This window comes from Protopterus annectens, chromosome 7.part0 (genome assembly GCF_019279795.1).
Source record: "Protopterus annectens isolate FY-2018-M chromosome 7.part0, PAN1.0, whole genome shotgun sequence".
NCBI lineage: Eukaryota > Metazoa > Chordata > Ceratodontiformes > Protopteridae > Protopterus > Protopterus annectens.
Window position 1 is genome coordinate 1716242893 of NC_056739.1, and position 20771 is coordinate 1716263663.

Here is a 20771-nt window from a genome sequence, read left to right on the forward strand (position 1 = left end):
ATCATAGTATGTTAAGTTGTCTATCTTGCCTTCGTTCTTGCTGGTTGGGATCGGAGCCGATCCTCAGCTCTGACTCTGCCATCTTCTATAGCTCGAGACTACCCCTTATCCCATGATGCCTAGCACTAGCTATCCAGATCTCGTTTGCCGCTACAGCTGTGAGGTGTCGTTTTTCTGGCTCAAGCTTGTATAAAGTTTCTTTATAGAACTTCTTTACTAGAAATAGTCCTTTTCCTAGGGTTTTTTGTTAGTTGTTAGTCATATATTTGTTGTGTTGGTAAGAGTGTATTTGTAGACCCTTCCCTTCCCCTTAGAACTCATTTAATTTAGAGAGTTCTCCTCCTCCTTATTCCGGTCAGGTTAGCCGTTTAAGTTAGAGGCTTTCCTTCTATCTTCTTTATAGGCTAGCCGTTTGAGTTGGAGGCTTTCCTATTTAAAAAAAAAAAAAAAAAAAAAAAAAAGAAAACAAAACTTTAGCTTTAGTCTGTACTGTACTGTGTTTTTCTCTTTAGTTTAATTTTGTTTGATAGCTATTGTATTTTTCTGTTACAGGATGTCCAAAGAATCCAAGGTGTCTGGGTTCAAGAAGTGTGACTCATGCTGTCTGAAAATGTCGCTGACAGATGGGCACACTTCTTGCGTCTATTGTTTAGGCGCTGTGCACCTGCAGGATGCATTTAGTCCAAGAGTTCTGCAGGAGCGTAAGAATAAGCTTATTCTTAGGGGCCTTTTAAAGCCCCAGGATTCACCGGCCAAGACTCAGCCTGTGAAGTTCCCTAAATCTACCAAATCGTTGGCTCCAAGTTCGGAACAGTCTTTGGTTCAGTCTTTACCTGCTACTTCGGTTCTGGCTGGAAACGATAAGACTATCTCCCCGTAGGCTCCATCTGAAATTTCGGAGCCTTCACAGAGCCACAAGAGGCTGAGGTCCCCTTCTCTGGAATCGATACATTCGGCTCCTCGGTCTCCCCTGCTGCAAAGCGAGCGCAGTCACAGATCTTCTCACTCCTCTCGATCCTCTAGGCTCTCTGATCACAACGTGGAGAGAGTGGTCAGTAGGTTGCAAAAGTCGCAGGCACTTGCCAAAATGTTGTCCAGACCTCCTCAACAGGTTTCGGCTCCATCCACTTCTATGTTCCTCCACCGACTCCATTGAGCTCGGAGCCGGAGTTCGTTGGGGTTCGAGTAGTGGAACCGTCGGCACAGGTAACTTTATCTCCGGTCCTGTCGTTAGAGCTGATTCCCTCGATGGTGCCGTCCGTCGAGGGATCTGGGCGCTGGGGCTCTCTCGTCGGCTCCGAGGGGGCGAGTGGCATCAGACCCTTGTCCGACCCCGTTCTCCCTCTCGGAGCTTCGGCGCAGGTGAGCTTGGCTCCTACATCGGCCTCGGACCAGTCTCCCTCGGTGCGGAGAAGGATTCCGATTTCCTTGGAACCAGAGCCTTCTCTGCATAGTGGCAGGGACGCCTTCGATGTCATGAGGAGTGTGCTGGCTGCTGAGTCAGTTCCACTAGTGGCCCCACTGGCTCCGTCCCCTGTAGTGCCTGTGCCAACCTCTGCTCCTCCTTCAGACCCCAAGTGTGGGGAACCGGCGTTCCTGGGCACCCCATTGGGTGTTTTGTCTTCTTTCGAGGCCTCCCCTGAACATTCAGAGGAGCCCCCCTCATAAGAAGTGGTGCAAGAGGAAGCACATTGACTCCCCTGAGTCTGTCACTTCGGATACAGACTTAAATGATTCTGAAGGGTCCCCAAGATCCCCCTCTGAAGAGGTTTCCTTTTTGGACATCCTCGAAATAATTAAGCAGAGGGGGAACTGGAATCCCCTAGCCCCTACCGAGGATGAGTCTGTATTCCTGGATGCGTTCGGTTCCTGACCTTCCACCTCCTGGGTTTCTCCGCCTTTCGATCCACTTATGTCCGTGGTGGCTCGAAAGGCTTTGTCAGCCCCGGATACATTTGAACCAACTCCGAGGAGACCTGGCAAGTTCATCACAGCACCCCATGATAAGCAGTTCCTTACCAAAGGTGTTCCTGTTGATGCCATGGTGGTAGCAGCAGCCACCAAAAAAGTAAGCGGAAACCTCTTCGTCTGTCCATCCTCCTAACAAGGAGTCTAGGACCATGGACAGATATGAGAAGTGAATGTTTGCTTCAGTGACCTTTTCTATGAGGTCACTGAACTACTTATGCCATTTTACCCGGCTTCAGAGGTATCTCCTTAAAGAGCTCGGAGATGCCCTTCAAGATCCAGAAGCTGAGGGGGCTCAAGCTAAAGTGGCTTCCCAGCTGGCGACCTTTAATTCTGTAGTCAACTCTTCCATGAGGCTCATCTCTTATGCAGCCGATGGGGCGAGTAGAGCCGCATGCACGGGCGTGGCCCTTAGGAGACATGCATGGATGCGGCTATGTAACTTTGCGGAACCCTTTAGGGCGTCATTCACCAACACCCACTTTGATGGTTCCTTTCTTTTTGGACCACAGGTGACAGACACTTTGACTAGGTGTGAGCAAGAAGGCAAGACTCTCTCTCTGCCGTGGGAGTCCATTTTTCTACTCCTTCCAGACCATACCCCAAGGGTCAGAAGAGTTGTAAAATGTGGTTCCGAAAGTCCCAGGGAGCCTCGCCTGACGCACGTAGTGATTTTTCCTCCAGGGGCAGAGGGGGAAATAACAATAGATGCCGCCCTCGTGGCAGAGGGGGTCCGCAGAACCAGGGCAACAGAGAATCCTTCTCTGAGAAGCCCTTTCAGCATCCCTGAAGGGTTGCCCAGCTGCCCGCCTCTGGAGGCAGTCTGGGGAAGACTTTCACTGTACCCAAAAGCCTGGCTAAACTTAACACAAGACAGATGGGTACGGTCAATCATATCCGGAGGTTACAAAATTCCCTTCTCTCAACCCCCCCTTACCATCGAGCATATCCCTTCCAGATGTTCCACCCAATCTGAGGGACCAAGCAGTCATAGAAATTTCAAGACTGCCAGAAAAAAAAAGTCATCCAGGAAGTCCCGGCAGACCAACACAGATCCGAAACTTACTCAAGGTTCTTTTTGGTACCAAAAAAAACAGGGGACTGGAGACTGATTCTGGATCTCAGCAGACTAAACAAGTCTGTTCCAAGAACAAAGTTTCGGATGGTCACGCTACAGTCCATTCTACCCTTTCTGGGTCAGGACAATTGGATGTGCTCCGTAGATCTTCAGGATGCGTACTACCACATCAAAATGGACAGGCACTCCAGGAGATTCTTTCGCTTCTGGCTGGGGGCCAGTCATTACCAGTTCAGAGCTCTGCCCTTTGGTCTCATCACAGCCCCCAGGGTGTTCACCAAATGTATGGGAGTGGTCACGGCTCACCTGAGACGTCAGGGATTCCAGGTGTTTCCATATCTAGACGACTGGCTCCTCACTGCTACTACCAGGTATCAACTTCTTCAGGCCAGGGACTACACAATCACAATCTGCTCCCAGTTAGGCATTACAATAAACTTCGAAAAATCTGCCTTGTTGCCCTGTCAGTCTATCACCTACATAGGTACAGACCTAGACACAAGGAACATGTCCGCAAGGCTACCGCCAGAAAGGGTGTCTACAATTCATCAGCAAGTGCAAATCCTGATGCAGAGCAAAAGAATCCAAGTCAAATTCGTCCTTCAGACTCTGGGTTCCATGGCAGCAGCCATTCTTATAATCCCACTGGCCCACTTTCACATGAGGATCTTGCAGTGGCTTCTGTTCACACAGTGGTCTTTCCAACAGCTGCCCACGTCTCACATGATTGTTATTACAGAAGCATGCAAAAGGCACCTTTCCTGGTGGATGGTCTCCCCACTAGTGGCTCAGGGAAGACCCTTCATTCAGCCCCCTCCGGTAGCAACAGTGACCACAGATGCCTCCCTGATTGGGGCATTATCAGGCAGGACATTCCAAGGCACTTGGCAGCCTCACGAGTACCACCTGCATATAAACATCCTAGAAATGAGAGCCGTGCTCCTGGCGTTGCAAGCTCTTCAAAACTCTCTCCCTTCTGGGACCATTGCAATTCAAATGGACAACATGTCAGTGGTGTGGTACATCAACAATCAGGGCGGAACCAAGTCCTACCTCCTATGTCGAGAAGCACTCAGACTCTGGCAGTGAGTGATTTCTTCCCAACGATTTCTGATTGCGACGCACATCCCTGGGAGGTCCAACGTCATAGCGGACAGGATTAGCAGAGCTATTCTCATGCCTCACGAGTGGTCTCTGAATCAGGTAGTCTGATCTTACACAAATGGGGACAGCCTTCCTGTGATCGTTTGACACCCCCTTCAACAACAAATGCAGCAACTACTTCTCCCCTCTTCAGCTTCCAGGTCACACACCCAGAGACGCTCCATTCCACGATTGGCCTCAGGGACGTCTTTATGCCTTCCCTCCGTTTCCCCTGATACTGAAACTCATACAGAAAGCGATATCGTTGGGTTGCAAAATGATCCTCATTGCCCCCCTACTGGCCTCTACAAATATGGTTTCCGTTCCTGCACCGTTACCTTCTCGATCAGCCCTGGACTCTGGATCCAATTCCAGACCTACTGATTCATCAATCAGGCGGGCTGCACCAATCCCTCCAAACACTCCAGCTCACAGCTTGGTTACCCCACTTCCAACCTTAGCCAGGCTTCCCAGCATTTCCCCGGCCGTACATGAGATTGTCTCCTCTCACAAGTCCACAACTAGAAAGACTTATGCTAGCAAATGGAAACGTTTTTCTTGTTGGGCAGAGGCTAGGAACGTAGATCCTTTTTCAGCCCCAGTCCATGAAATTTTGGAGTTCCTAGCACAACTTTTTCATTCTGGGTCCGCTTCTGCTACAATCAGGGTTCAATTGGTGGCCATTTCTAACTTTCATGTTGGGTTGTCTAATTCTAAGATTGTCTCATAAGCTCTATAAAGCCTTTTTAAGAGGGACTACTCTCCTTAGACCTCCAGTGAGAGATCCCCCCCCTCCTTGGGATCTTAATTTGGTACTAACCACCTTAATTATGCCCCCCTGTGAACCTGCAGCATCCTGCTCCATTAAGTTTCTATCTTGGAAAACACTTTTTCTGGTAGCTATTACTTCAGCCAGACGCGTCTCTGAACTTCAGGCACTATGTGTTCGTCCTCCATACTTAGTTTTTCATAAGGACAGGGTTGCTCTGAGGACTAATCCCTCATTCCTTCCGAAAGTCTGCTCAGAAAACAATTTAAACCAATCTATAGAGCTTCCTGTGTTTTTCCCTAACCACTCCAAGAAGGCAGAATACAAATTACACCAATTGGACTTTCATAGACAATTGCGTTTTTACTTGCATAGGACTAAGGAAGTCGGACCAACTATTCCTTTCCTACGCCCTAGGCAAACAAGGTCTCCCAGTTTCCAAAGTGTCCTTATCCAGGTGGTTGTCTCACATTATTACTTTCATTTATCAATTGAGAAACAAACCGTTTTCTGTCAAACCAAAAGTTCATTCTACTAAGGCTTTGGCCACCTCTGTAGCCTTCCAATCTAGGTTGCCCATGGATTCTGTCTGTGCAGCTGCTACGTGGGCAAATCCTCATACCTTTATTTCTCATTACAAGCTAGATATGGTCTCCAGGAGCAGAGCTGACTTTGGTTCCACTGTTCTGAAGAGGCTGTTCCAATGAGCCGCCCAGGATTGTAGGTGCTAGGGATGCTTTCCCAACCAGCAAGAACGAAGGCAAGATAGACAACTTAACATAAAGAAGTTATGTACCTACCATAATGTTCCATGTTTGTTGTCTTCATCTTGCCTTCTTTCTTACGTCCCACCCTCCATTCCCCCTCTCCTATTGGATGGAGAGGAGTTTTGGTTTCACTGGCTGAGTGTTTTCTGGTTTGTTCCTCTACTGAGAGAGTATGACAGGTTTACTCATCCTGTTTGTTTGGACAGGTTGATTCTTTGGCTATGTCTGGGGTTAGCTATTGCAAATGAGATATGTATTGCTAGCACTAGGCATCATGGGATAAGGGGTAGCCTCGAGCCAGTAAACAGCTCTCGCGCTATAGAAGATGGCCGAGTCGGAGCCAAGGATTGGCTCCAATCCCAACCAGTAGGAAAGAAGGCGAGATGAAGACAACTTACATGGAACGTTATGGTAGGTACATAACTTCTTTTTCTATGACATTGTCTGCCTCTAGAAAGAATTTCGCTCTTACGAGGGCAAGTATCAGACCTGCTTCTGAGAAAAAAAGCCCCAGTCTCAATGGTACTCCAGTTGCTAGGATCGATGGCAGCAGCAATCATTGCCATTCCCCTCGCATGAATGCATATACGAAGTCTACAATGGTTCCTGTTCTCTCAATGGTTCTTTCAGGAACTTCCAGTATCACATCAAATTGTTATAACGGATGCATGCAAGAAGGACCTTCAATGGTGGCTGACATCTCGACTTGTATCTCAGGGACGTCCATTCGTTCTACCCAATCCCATAGCCACGGTTACCACGGATGCTTCCTTGATTGGTGGGGCACATTTTCAAGGAAGAACAGCCCAAGGCACGTGGAAGAAACATGAGGCTCATCTGCATATAAATGTCCTGGAGATGAGAGCAGTACTTCTAGCGTTGCAGTCCTTTCAAGACTCTCTACCTCTGGGAACAATTGCAATTCAGATGAACAACAAGTCAGTGGTCTGGTACATCAACAAGCAAGGAGGAACCAAATCTTACCCCCTGTGTCGAGAGGCCGTGAGAGTTTGGCAGTGGGCAATCTCCTCCCAGCGCTTTCTGTTAGCAACGCACATCCCAGGGAAATCCAGTGTTGTAGCAGACTAGCTGAACAGTGCAATCTTACTGCCTCATGAGTGGTCTTGCTGTGATCTTTTTGCAACCCCAACAAACACGAAATGCAGCAGCTACTTTGCCCTAATTCCTCAGCCGGGGAAGCCCCAAAGGAATGCACTGGTGCACAATTGGTCCCTTGGTCTCCTTTATGCATTTCCCCCCTTCCGTCTCATTCTTAAGGTATTACAGAAAGCAAAGCTGCTGGGAAGGGCCATGATGCTAAAAGCCCCTGACTGGCCTTGGCAAATTAGGTTCCCCTTCCTCCAGCCTCATCTTTTGGAAGAACCTTGGGTCCTGGACCTAGTTCTGGATCTGTTGACCCATTCATCGGGGGCTCTTCATACTTCAGTTCATTCCCTCAAACTGACAGCTTGGCTGCTAGCCAGGATTTACAACCGCTCAACTGAGGCACAACATATTATAACATGCTCTCATAAATCATCTACCAGAAAGTCGTATCTTAGCAAATGGAAGAGATTTTCTTTATGGGCCTTTCAGAATGATGTTGATCCTTACCTAGCTCCAATCCCATCAATATTGGAATTCCTAACTAAACTTTTCAACGAAGGAGCAGCTCCAGCTACCATCAGAGTTCAATTAGCAGCGATATCAAACTTTCATTTTGGTTTCCAAGGCGCTAATGTCATGTCGCATCAATTTGCTAAAGTCTTTCTTAAAGGTGCCATTCATTTGAGGCCACCAATCAAAGGTCCAGTCATGCCATGGAATCTAAATTTTGTTTTGTCCGGAATCATACTACCCCCTTTCGAACCAGCCTTGCCCTGTTCTTTGAAATTCCTTTCATGGAAGACTATATTTCTGATAGCCATTACTTCTGCTTGCCAGATTTCTGAGCTGCAAGCCCTAACCATCAAACCTCCTTATCTGAATTCCATAATGAGAGTTTCGCTCAGAACAAATCCATCCTTTTTACCAAAAGTTTGTACAGAGGCAAATCTTAACCGATCTATTGAGTTGCCAGTTTTCTTTCCCCCATACACAAATAGGATGGAACAGATGCTGCACAAACTTGATGTTCATCGACAACTACGATTTTATCTAGACAGACCGAAACAATTCAGGTCAACGGATCAACTATTTATTTCCATTTCAGAGTCAAAGAAGGGTACCTCAGTGACAAAAGTAACCTAGTCAAGGTGGATATCAGATTGCATTTCCTTCATTTATAATTCACAAAATGCCCCCTTGCAACAAATAGTAAAGGCCCACTCTACTAGAGCTATTTCAACCTCATTAGCCTTTTTTGCGAGGTTACCATTAGACTCTATTTGTGCAGCAGCTACCTGGTCAACACCTCATACCTTTATCACTCATTACAAAGTAGACAATGCCTCTAGGGACAGGGCCTCCTTTGGTTCCACAGATGTTCATAGTGTTTCACTGTTGCAGTCATTACTCTCGGGTTATCCTGCTGGCAGGCTACCCGCAGTCGGCCTGAATTCCAAAGTCTTGGTTCGGCGTCGGTTGCTGTCACCTCTTCCCTGACGTCAGTGCACCAGGGGTATAAAAGATGCAGCCAACGCCATTTTCTTCATTCTTTCTTGCCGCGCGGTGCCCGAAGCAAAAGCAGTTCGCAAGTGCCAGTCGGCCGACTCCTGAGATTTTCAAAATCAAATTTCAGATCTGAAGTCCTCATTAAAGCTAAGTACCTTGTTGGGGAAACTTTTTTCTTGCTCCAGACCAATGTCAGAAAAAGTTAACAATTGTATTTCTTGTGGGAAGCAAATACCTCATAAGGATTTTCATTCTTGCTGTATTCCTTGCCTAGTCCCTGATCACGACGTTGCAAGTTGCCAGTTTTGTGCTAGATTTAGCAACGCACTATTAAGCGTTGGTACGATTTTGCCTTTCATTACTTTAGCCGAAGGTTTAATTATATAATGTCATCAGAACAGCTGACAACTGGAGTTTATAAAAAGCGCAAGGAAAAGGAAAAGGACAGGCATCCAAAACAGACGAGACCCCCGCTAGGCCAGTCGCCGGTTCTCAGTGAGGCGCTTTCGCAGCCCCTGACGCCCACTACCTCAGAGCCACAGGCCACTTCCTACTCCCACGTGGCGCCAACTAGGCCTCTGGATACTCAAGGTATTGGGACTCTCTGAAACTATTTCCTCAGATGGGTCCGGAGCCGCTGAGCAGGCATCGGCTTTTGAGGGTGTTTTCAGACCTACACAATTATATGTCAAGCCAACCTCAGCTTCAAAGACTAAAACAGCTCTAAAGACTAAGAAACCAGTACAGCTTTCTCCTGGACAGACTTCCATGCCTAAGAAACAGATGCTTAAAATGGCCGAAGACCTAATTACTTTGATCAGGGGTTCCCATCCCCCTCCTGATAAGAGGCCTAGGCAAGAGACAGAATATGACTCTTCTGATCAGGTTTCAATTTCCTCTGATTCCTCTTCTGAACGGGGATACTCTCTTCCTCCCTATGAGGATTCTGATGCTGAAGAATCTATTCCTTCAGCCTCTCCTCCTGAGGATTATTCTTTTGGGGAAACCCTGCATACCATGAGGGAGCATTTTCACTGGGAGAGGCAAGATTACTCAGAATCTATGAAAACGCACAGCGACTTTCTTTTACTACGTCAGCACAGACCTCTTGCTATTCCACTTGTTCTAGACATTGTAGATGATGTATTTTCAGAGTCCGGCCTGTCTCCTGACTCTTTACCCCCTGCACCTGCTAAGCCAGACGGATACTACAGGGTTCCAGACTCTCATAAATTTCTATATAAAAACCCTGCTGCTGACACAGAAACTATATCTCAGGGTCCCAAAGGGGTCAAGGCTTCCACTGCAAAAAACCCTGTCCCCTTTGATAGGGATTCTAGGGCACTGGACAGATGGGGGAAAAATGTTTACACTTCTGCTACCTTGGCTGTAAGGACTTTAAATTGTCAGTTTCATATGCTTAAATATCAGCAATACTTAATGTCACTGCTTAAATGGAAAATGTTGACAAATTCTGAATGTTCTGATAAGGAAATGCAGGATTTATTGCATGCAGCTGAACAAGTGGGAAAGCATACTTCTCAAAGTGGTTTTGATTCACTGGAGGCCTCTTTCAGGGCCGCTGTCACGGGTTCTGTCATTAGAAGGCATGCTTGGTTAAAGGAACAGAATCTGCCTGATCATGTTAAAGCAAAATTATTGGATGCTCCATTACAACATGATACTTTGTTTGGTGTTAAAGCAGAAGAAGTGTTGAAGAAATTGGAGGATAAAGTGAAATCCATGCAGACAGTCAAGGATTTCCTACAGGTACAGCCACCCAGATTTAGCAGGAACTGGCCTACAAAGAATTGGTCCTTTCCAGTCTCAGACAGGCCACAGAGGCAGATACAGACGCCCCAGAGGCAGATCCCAGCCCCAAGGCTCATACAGGCCTAAACAATGGGGTGCTTCTACTTCCAAAAGGAGAGAAGACAAATCACAACCATACAGGAAACAGTCCCAGTGACTTTCCTCTGCCAGAACCAAGCACTTATCTTTTGGCAGCCCCCTTAGGGGGAAAACTAGCACTTTTTTCACCAAATTGGCACATGATTACCCAGGACATATAGGTCTTGAACATAGTGTCTCAGGGCTACAGGTTCCACGTTCACACCCTGCCAAGGGCAAAAGGTATGCCAGACCTGCCGCACAATCAGTGGGCAGAGGCACAAAAGCAAGTTTCATCCCTCATGGACATGAGGGCCATTCAATAGGTACCATAACAAGAGCAGGGACAAGCATTTTACTCGAGACTTTTCTTGGTGCCCAGAAAGGACAAAGCCTGGAGAACAATACTGGACCTGTCTATTCTAAACACATTTCTGGACATTCCAAATTCATAATGTTGACTCTGCAGCAGCTACTGCCCATGCTGGGCAAGAAGGCTTGGCTCATAACTATGGACCTAAAAGAGGCATACCTGCATGTCCCAATCAGACAATCTTGCAGAAGATACCTCAGATTCATAGCTGGCTCAATGCACTAATTCTCTGCACTGCCCTTTGGCTTATCTACTGCACTCAGGGTCTTCACAAAATGCCTTGCACCAGTAATTGCATTTTGCAGACAAAGAGGAATTCAGATATGTCCTTACTTGGACGACTGCCTTATTCAAGCAGAGAACAAAGACATTCTAGTAAAGCATCTGGCGTTTGTAAAAAGATTGCTAATTTGCCTAGGGTACACAGTAAACGAAAAGAAATCAAAACTAGTACCTTCTCAAGAGATAATATTCCTGGGTGCAAGCTTAAATACAACTGCCCAGATGGCTTATCTCACGCCAGACAAACAAAGGCAACTGACTTCTTACTTCAAAATGTTGGCAACAAAGACCCATTTATCTGCAAGAAGAATACTGCAGGCTTTGGGCTTCATGGCTTCCTGCATTCTGCTAATTCCATATGCCAGACTGCATATGAGGAAACTACATTGGTATCTAAAAAGTGTTTGGACTCAACATTACCACATCCTGGAAACATTAATTACCCTCATTCCCTGCCTGCTGAGGAGTTTCGATGGTGGGCACAGGCCTGTCACCACAACAAGGGGCAGCCATTCACTTTACCCACAGCCATGCAGACACTAACAACGGATGCATCAGATTATGCCTGGGGGGCCCACATGGCAGGAAAATGTATTCAGGGCACATGGCCCGCAAGCCAGGTGCATCTTCATATCATTCAAAAAGAGATGCTAGCTGTTCAGAATGCCCTGACAGCTTTCAAGGATCTACTTCATCCAGGAAAACTACAGACAAGCCATGCCTTTGTGGGACACAACATTGACTTATCAAGTTCACCTGCAAGCACAATTCCTGCCAGGAAAAATAAATACTCTGGCAGACGAACTAAGCAGAAACCTCATGGATCCCCACGAGTGGAAACTGGATCTACAAGTCTTCAGCATGATAACAAGGAAATGGGGATGCCCAGACATAGATCTATTTGCCTCCCCTCACAACTGCCAAGAATTTGTCACAAGCAAGCATGGAAAGTGGATGCCCTATCCTTCAGTTGGAAAAACCTAACAGTATATGCCTTTACTCGACTGTCTCTCCTCCCCAAGGTACTCAAAGGTCAGACAAGAGAAGCCAAAAATGATACTGATTGCCCCAGACTGGCCACGCCAGCACTGGTACCCAATCCTAAAGATCTTGTCTCAAGGCCCAGCCTGGACATTGCCTCTAACTTCTCACTTACTGACCCAACAAAACAATCCGATCCTGCACAGCCAACTCAGGACCTTAAATCTGGCAGCATGGCGGATAATGTAGCCATTCAGAACACTCTTCTTTCCAAAGCTGTAATGGATGTTATCTTGGAGGCCAGGGGGCCCAGTACCAAAAATCTTATGCAGAAAAATGGAAGAGATTCTGTGCTTGGAACCAGGAACAAGGAATTGACACGTTTGTATCAAATATTCCTCAGATTTTACAATACTTAACTGAGATGCTGGACAAAGGCCTATCCTTTTCATCAATTAAGATTCATGCCTCTGCCATTTCAGCCCATTACAATACGGAACCACCTATCTTTTCTCATCCTTTAAGGCAGTACCTCAGAGGGGCCAAAAACATAAGACCTCCAAGGAGAGCACCAATACCTGCATGGGACCTCAATTATGTCTTGGAAAAACTCACACTGCCTCCTTTTGAGCCAGCCTCAACAGCTGATATAAAATTCTTATCCTGGAAAACAGCTCTGCTTCTGGCAATAACTTCTGCAAGATGAGTCTCGGAGTTACAGGCACTCATGGCTGTGGAACCTTTTATCATTTTCCATCCAGACAGGGTTTCTCTGAGGACGAACCCTACATTTATGCCTAAGGTGGTGTCCAGTGTGGCCCTTAACCAAACCATTCACTTGCCTACCTTTTATCGAAACCCACAGAACAAGGGTGAGAGACTTCTTCGTTCTTTGGACATACACAGACAGCTACGCTTCTACTTGGACAGAACTAAAGCTTTCAAAAAGACTGAGCAACTTTTAGTGGCATATGCTGCAGGATCACAAGGAAAGGCTATCTCAAAACAGACTATTTGAAAATGGATAGGCCATTGCATTAGTTTCTGCTACTCACAGCATGGCAAATCAGTGCCTAAGGGCATTAGGCCACATTCTACCAGAGCAGCTGCCACTTCAGCAGCCTTCCTCAGAGGAGTAGCAACCATAGACATCTTAGAGGCTGCAGCTTGGAGTTCAGTGCACACTTTTACAAAGCACTACCACTTACCTCTATACTCTAAATCCAGAGCAGGCTTTGCCACTGCAGTTCTGCAAGGCCTCATAGCCTCTCCTAATCCTATTTAGCCCAGCCACCCATCCTCAGCTTTGGGATTCAACTCAAGAGTAATGACTGCAACAGTAAAACACGATGAACATAGTACAGTTGTGTACCTACCATAAATGTAGATGTTCGAGTGTATTCACTGTTGCAGTCCAGGTTACCCTCCCACCATCCCCCTTTCTTTTGCTGGGTCTTATCTGTACTTCTCTATTCTGTACAACCTATGTGGTGTATTTGCTTGTAGATGAAGGAAATGTTTACTTTAGTGCATGCATGTTTATTGGCATAATCTATTTAGCCTACCCTTTTGGGGCACCTGACATCTGGGGCTAGAAAAACTGAAGAAAATGGCGTCGGCTGCATCTTTTATACCCCTGGCACACTGTTGTCAGGGAATAGGTGACAGCATCCGACGCCGGACCAAGACTTTGGAATTGAGGCAGACTGCGGGTAGCCTGCCAGCAGGATAACCCAAGAGTAATGACTGCAACAGTGAATACACTCGAACATCTACATCTACATTTATGGTAGGTACACAACTGTACTTTCTGAGGAATATACTCCCGTGGGCCACCCAAGAAGATGGTGCTTTGGATGCTACCCATCAGTAAAGAATGAACGGCGAGATTGAACAACTTCACATAAAGAAGTTATGTACTCACCATAACGTTCCATGTGAGATGTTCATCTTGCCTTCATTCTAGTGTCCCACCTTCCAACCCCCATCCAGTCTACTTGAGGTCCGTATAGAGTGCTTTGTCTTGTATCCAACTCTCTGAGTGGCATATTTGTACTACTAAGTAGTCATGCAGCAAACAAGATCTAAGGGAAGATCAGGGTGCATCATGGGATAGGTAGTTTGCCCCAGAGCTGGTTGAAGACCTTGAGCTTTTGCAGTTGGCCGAGTCGGAGCCCAGGATTGGCTCCAAACCCGTCTGTAAAGAATGAAGGTGAGATGAACAACTCACATGGAATGTTATGGTGAGTTCTTAACTTCTTTTTTTACTTTGGAGTGAAGGAGATGGGACAGGAGGCATCTGCCAGGAAATACATGCAAGAAATACATGCAAGTACTGCCCAAGGAGATACTTTTGTAGGGAAAAAGATGATGTAGGCTTGAAATAATCTGCTGAACAGAGTGGTGGGATATAAGACAGCTGTGCAGGCTTGGCCTGTGAAAAGGTGCAAGAGTCTGAGCTTGCTGCGGAGTAAACTGACTTTGTTTTTACTATTTGTTCGACAGCTCTCCATTATGTTCATTTGCCTTCTGTTCTTTCCATCTAGGCATTTAAGATTATTTAATTCTTTAATGGTATAAAAGTGGTGTTGCTTGCATGTTGTGTGCCTGCAAAATGAACGCAATAGTTATTCCTGAAGGAGTATTGTCACCTTCAGTCCTTTACCAGAAATGTGATAGTGTGTGAACGAAATCACTACTAAGGTAGTAGTAGTACTAGTCTCTTGTTTTTTGGCAACAAATACAGTGCAGGTTAACTTTTTTTTTTTTTTTTTTTCATTTTTGTGTGTGTGTAAAGGATGAACAAGAAAATCCTTCAAAGAAGTGTCGCACCGAACATGACTTAGATAGTAACCTGATATCTTCAACTCCAGGAACTATCGACAAGTCTAACAAGCAGATTTCAAGAATTAGGCGGAAAAGTCAAGTCAATGGAGGTTGGTTAGTTACATCTGTGTTACTATTACTTAGGGAAAAATATTTAAAGTTTTGTTTGGCTTCCTTTACGTATTGTCTTTTCTTTCAAATATACTTCTTAAATTGGTAACCTTTTCAGATATTACTTAACTTATTTGATGTGATAAATGCAGAATATTAACAGCTGTCATCTCATCTTCCAGTGTTGTGGACTGGTTGTACAAGAACTTGGGTTGATAGCTGGGTTTTATTTTCAAGGGTTTGCTTAGTGAGTATTATTTAAAACTCTTATCCTTCTGGGGAACATGTTCTCTCTTCCTATATGTGTGATGGTGTCCATAGCCTTGTATGAGTGGGACCTATCCTGTGGACCCACTTATTGTTTGGATCCCAGTCTGCTTTGACTGTTTAGTAAGAGTTCTTTGCTGGAGAAGTGTAACACTTTTGGAGCGTTTCTGTAGTCATTCACTGTGTGTCACCTTCACAGGATTGTCCCTTTTTCTTGCCCTTGGAGAACATCTTTGAAAGATTCAGAAACGGCCAGTGTTGCAACCTGCCTGTATGAAAACATTAGTGTAAGTAGCTAGAAGTTTACCTTAAGACTGACATGCCAGAGACCATGATGGAACATTGTAAAGGGACTGGCTAAAAGGGTTTGCGTAGTGAGACCATGAAGGGCAGCATTAGGATTCAAGGAAGTCTTACCCAGATGTTAATTGTTCTTATTGCAGCAGCAGCCTTTAGCTTTATAGGTTGTTTCCTGCCTTGGGATACAACAGTCAGCCAGCTGCTTGTACCTACACTGACTGCTGATTGGGTAGCCCCTTGGAGGGAAGTCAGCAGTTGGTGTGTATACTATTTCAGTACTTTCTTACTGCCTTGAGAGGAAGCAGCTTTGAGGCTTAACAAGAACAGTAGTGTGCCCCAAGCTTCATTTCTGCCAGATAAGTCTACATAGAGAACCCTTTCACACAGAAATTATTGACCTTTTAAGAAAACATTAGTTTCTTTTATAAATAGAAGCAGTATTTCCCCTTTAAGAAACCTGATATTTTTGTAACATTGGAAGATTCCTCTCAGGAACAGCTATTTTTAGTATAGGGCTTATTTTTGACTATTGGGAACTAATTTTACAGTAAGAATGTACTGGATTTGAAAACTTTTATTTTGTGTAAGTTTTAAGGATTATAAAGTATTTTACAGGGCAGGAAAAGTTGATAAGTGTTTGTGTGCACTTTGGCAACTTACCTGCTGGTTTTCTGTCAGTGCACTTCAGAGAGTGGCCTTTCAGATGTTCTTCATCTCACATTGCTGCAGTCCTTACTTATGGGTAGTCCGCTGTCCTCGGTCGGCCCGAATACCAAAGTATTAGGCTGACGTCGGTCATGGGCGCCTAGATCTGACATCAGAGCGTCAGGGTATAAAGGCGCATGACTGACGTCATATCCTCAGTCTTTTTTGCCGCATGGTCCGATGCAGAAGCAGAGTTGCAAGTGCCGTGCGTTCTGAAATTTTCGCTGAGTTTCAGACCGATACCAAGTTGGGCTAAGTACCCGTTGGGAATATTTTGTTTTTCTTGCCTCAGTTACTTACCGGATGTCAGAAAAAGTGAATAATTGTATTTCTTGTGGGAAACAGATACCGCATAGGGATTACCACTCGCTTTGTATTCCTTGTTTGGGACCGGAGCACGACGTAGTCGGGTGTCGGTTTTGTGCTAGGTTTAATAAGCGCACTATAAAACGGAGGTTAGATTGCGCTAGGTTAGTCTTTGGCAAGAGGTGTAACTATAATATGCTGTCGGATGTTCTGACGCCTGCCTCTACTAAGAAGCGCAAAGACAAATCTTTAAAGCCTAGGCAGGATGATTCGTCCGTTTCGGACGCCGGACCTTTAGAAGCTACAGCTGAACAGGTGGATCCGGCTGAAGTTTCTGTTGAGTCCCAGGGGGAAACTTTGATTTTACAAGATGTGGCCTCTCAGGAGGCAGGCCAGGCTGAAGGGGCCTCTCAGGTTACTATTCTCCCTTCTATGCCTAAGGTGGTTAGGCCTTCTGCTACTGTTTCTAAGGCTCCTTCTAAGAGCAGGTCTGTTTTGTCTTCCTCTGGTGTCAGTTCTGGTTCTTCAGGGTCTGTGCCTAAAAAGCACATGCTTAAAATGGCAGAGGATTTGATTACTTTAATTAGAGGTTCTATGCCCCCTCCTGATAAGAGGCCCAGGATGGAGCCAGAGTTGGAAAGTTTGGAGCAGGCCTCAGATGATTCAGAGTCTGCTACTGAGGACATTCAAGATTTCCCTCCTTAATCTGATTCTGATGCAGAGGATTCCACTCCTCCTGCTTCTCCTCCAGAGGATTTTTCATTTTCAGAAACTCTCCATTCCATGAGGGAGCATTTTAAGTGGGAGGGACAAGATTACTCTGATTCCCGGAAGAGGCTTAGGGAGTTCTTGTTTTTACCACAGCATAGACCCTTAGCTATACCTCCGGTTTTGGATGTTGTTTCAGATGTTTTCACGGAAGCTTCCCTTAATCCAGATTCTGTGCCTCCTGCCCCAGTTAAACCGGACAGGTATTACAGGGTGCCTGAGGCTCATAAATATCTGTATAAGAGTCCTAGGGCGGACCCAGAAACTATTAGTCAGGGGCCTAAGGGTGTTAGAGCCTCTGTTGTTAAGAATCCGGTTCCTCTGGATAAGGAAGCTAGAGCTTTGGATAGATGGGGTAAGAAGGTGTATACCTCTTCTACTTTAGCAATGAGAGCTTTGAACTGCCAGTTTCATATGTTGAAGTATCAGAATTTCCTCCTTTCTCAGCTAAGATCTAAAGTGGATGCTTTGGCAGAGGGCATAGAGTGTAAAGAATTGCAGGATTTAGTGCATGTTTCTGAACAGGTGGGTAAGCACTCTTTGCAATGTGGTTTTGATGCTTTACAGGCTTCCTCTAGGGTGGCTGCCACTAGTTCAGTTATTCGTAGGCACGCCTGGCTTAAGGATCAGAATTTGTCTGAGCATGTTAAGTCTAGAATTCTGGATGGCCCTTTGCAGTCTGAAGTTTTGTTTGGTCCTCCTGTGGAGTCAGTCTTAAAGAAAATGGAAGACAAGGCTAAGTCTATGCAGACTGTTAAAGATTTTTTGCAGGTACAACCTCCAAAGTTTAGTAGAAATTGGCCTACTAAGGGGTGGACGTACCCTTCTTCTGATTCTCAGTCTAGGGGTAGATCTAGGCGTGGTAGGGGCAGAGCTCAGAGTACCTTCAGGCCGAGACAATGGAGTTCGCCTGCTCAATCTGCTGGTGAGGGCAGGGACCAGTCCTTTCGTAAACAGGCCCAATGACCTGCATTTTCAGCTGCCAGATTCCTCTGTCCTGGCAGCTCCTTTGGGAGGAAAGTTGGCTCTTTTCAAGCAAAATTGGCATTTAGTCACCCAGGACAAATGGGTATTGGACATTATAAACCGAGGTTACAAGTTCTATTTCCATACCATGCCTCCTTTCAAAGGCATGCCAGACGTCCCTCCTCGGCAAAGGATAGAGGCTCGCAGACAAATTTCTTTACTACTTCATATAGGAGCTATACAGCCAGTTCCTCTGTCAGAAGTGGGCCTAGGATTTTATTCTCGCCTGTTTCTAGTTCCAAAGAAAGGAGACACGTGGAGACCAATTTTGGATTTATCTATCCTCAACACTTACCTGGACATTCCAAAGTTCAAGATGCTGACTTTACAACAGCTTTTACCTCTGTTGGGAAAAGATCACTGGATGGTTACTCTGGATCTCAAAGAGGCTTACCTTCATGTTCCTATCAGGCCCAGTTGCAGGAGGTACCTGCGTTTCGGCTGGAAATTTACATGATCAGTTCTCTGCATTGCCCTTTGGCTTATCTACTGCCAGAGTGTTCACAAAGGTTCTGGCTCCAGTAATAGCATTTTTCAGACTAAGAGGAATACAGATTTATCCTTATTTGGATGACTGTCTGATTATTGCACAAGAAATGGACGAACTTCTTCATCATCTACAGTATGTGATGGCAGTGTTAAGATGCCTAGGGTATTCTGTGAACGAAACAAAGTCCAGTCTAGTACCCTCTCAGGACATGTGCTTTCTGGGTGTGAGACTGAATACAGCTTCCCAGATGGCTTTTTTGACCCCGGACAAACAAAGAAGCCTTTCTCTTTATTTCCAGCAAATGTCTCTACGGTCCAGGCTGACTGCAAGGACAGTCCTTCAAGCCTTGGGGTTCATGGCATCTTGTATTCTGGTGCTTCCCAATGCCAAATTGCATATGAGGAAGCTTCAATGGTATCTCAAAATGTGTGGACACAGCACTGCCAAGATCTAGACACTGTCATTCAGATAATACCTTGCATTCAGAAGGAGTTTTTGTGGTGGGCTCAGGAATGTCACCTAAACAAGGGACTCTCTGTGACCCGGCCAGAGGCTAGTCATATTCTAACGACAGATGCCTCGGACAAGGCTTGGGAGCACACCTCAATGGAAAATGGGTGCAAAACACGTGGCCTGTCAAACTCCAACATTTGCATATCAACTTGAAGGAAATGTTAGCAGTCCAGTTTGCATTGATGGCTTTCAAAGATTTACTTCGTCCAGGGCAGGTGTTGATTCAAACAGACAACACTACTGTCATGTGGTACATCAACAAGCAGGGGAACCCATTCTTACCCTCTTTGCAGGCAAGCGATGATTCTGTGGGAAACTGCTCTCAATCTACACCTCAATCTTCAGGCAAGGTTTCTACCAGGAGCACAGAACTCCTTAGCAGATGTATTGAGCAGACAAATAGTGGATCCTCACGAGTGGAAATTGGATCCTCATGTATTTCAACAGTTGACAGTGTTATGGGGAACTCCAGACATAGATCTGTTCGCTTCTCCACTAAATTACCAGTTGCCAAAGTTTTGCACAAAATGTTTCATCACACAGCTTGGAAGGTGGACGCTCTATCTTTCAGTTGGAACAATCTGCATGTATATGCCTTTCCACCTCTGCCTCTTCTTCCCAAGGTACTTTTGAAGGCCAGACAAGACAAGCCAACCATGATTTTGATAGCACCGGATTGGCCTCGACAACACTGGTACCCACTACTGAGGAGTTTAGTACGAGAACCTCCGTGGCCTCTGCCTTTGATTCCGCACCTTTTGTCACAAGAGGACAGTCACTTCCTCCATGTCAAGATTCAATCTCTGCATCTAACAGCCTGGCATATTCTGTTTTAGACTCTGGAGGGTCTCAGCTTCCACAACAAGTTTTGAATGTTATTTTGGAGGCCAGGAGGCCTAGTACCAGGAAAGTTTACGCTGATAAATGGAGGAGATTTTTTATTTGGAGCAAAGGAAAGGACTTTGATGTCTCCAAACCTGATTTAAGTGTTGTTCTTCAATATCTTACTGAATTATTGGACAAGGGTTTGTCTTTCTCCTCAATAAAGGTTCATGCTGCAGCCATTTCTGCTCACTATGATTGTGACCCTCCTTTATTCTCTCATCCTTGGTTTAAGCAATTTCTTAGAGGGGCAAAGAATATAAGACCCCAATGAGCTCCTACTCCTGCTTGGGATCTCAATTTTGTGTTGGAAAAACTTACTCTACAACCTTTTGAGCCTGCAGCTATTGCAGAGTTAAAGTATTTATCATGGAAAACTGCTTTTTTGTTGGCCATTACCTCTGCAAGAAGGGTTTCTGAATTACAGGCCCTCATGGCAGTGGAGCCTTTCCTGATTTTTCATAAGGATAGGGTATCTTTGCGTACTAATCCTTCCTTTATGCCTAAAGTGGTTTCTAGTGTGGCCTTAAATCAAACTATTCATTTGCCTACTTTTTATGCAAACCCCCAAAATAAAGGGGAGAAAATGTTGCATACTTTGGATATTCACAGGCAGTTGCGTTATTATTTGAGCAGAACCAAGGAGTTCAGACAGTCTCAGCAATTGTTTGTTTCTTTTGCCTTGGGTTCACAGGGTAAACCTGTTTCAAAAC

The 20771-nt window shown here is 45.5% G+C and overlaps 1 protein-coding gene across 1 annotated transcript in view; it reads left to right on the plus strand.

Annotated features, from left to right (window-relative positions):
• CTDSPL2 (CTD small phosphatase like 2) overlaps positions 1-20771 on the plus strand; it is a gene marked incomplete in the record, with an annotated part of 2284573 nt that overhangs the window by 422952 nt on the left and 1840850 nt on the right. Inside the window, 1 exon segment of the mRNA XM_044078258.1 lies at positions 14662-14800. Coding sequence (XP_043934193.1) covers positions 14662-14800 — 139 coding nt within the window.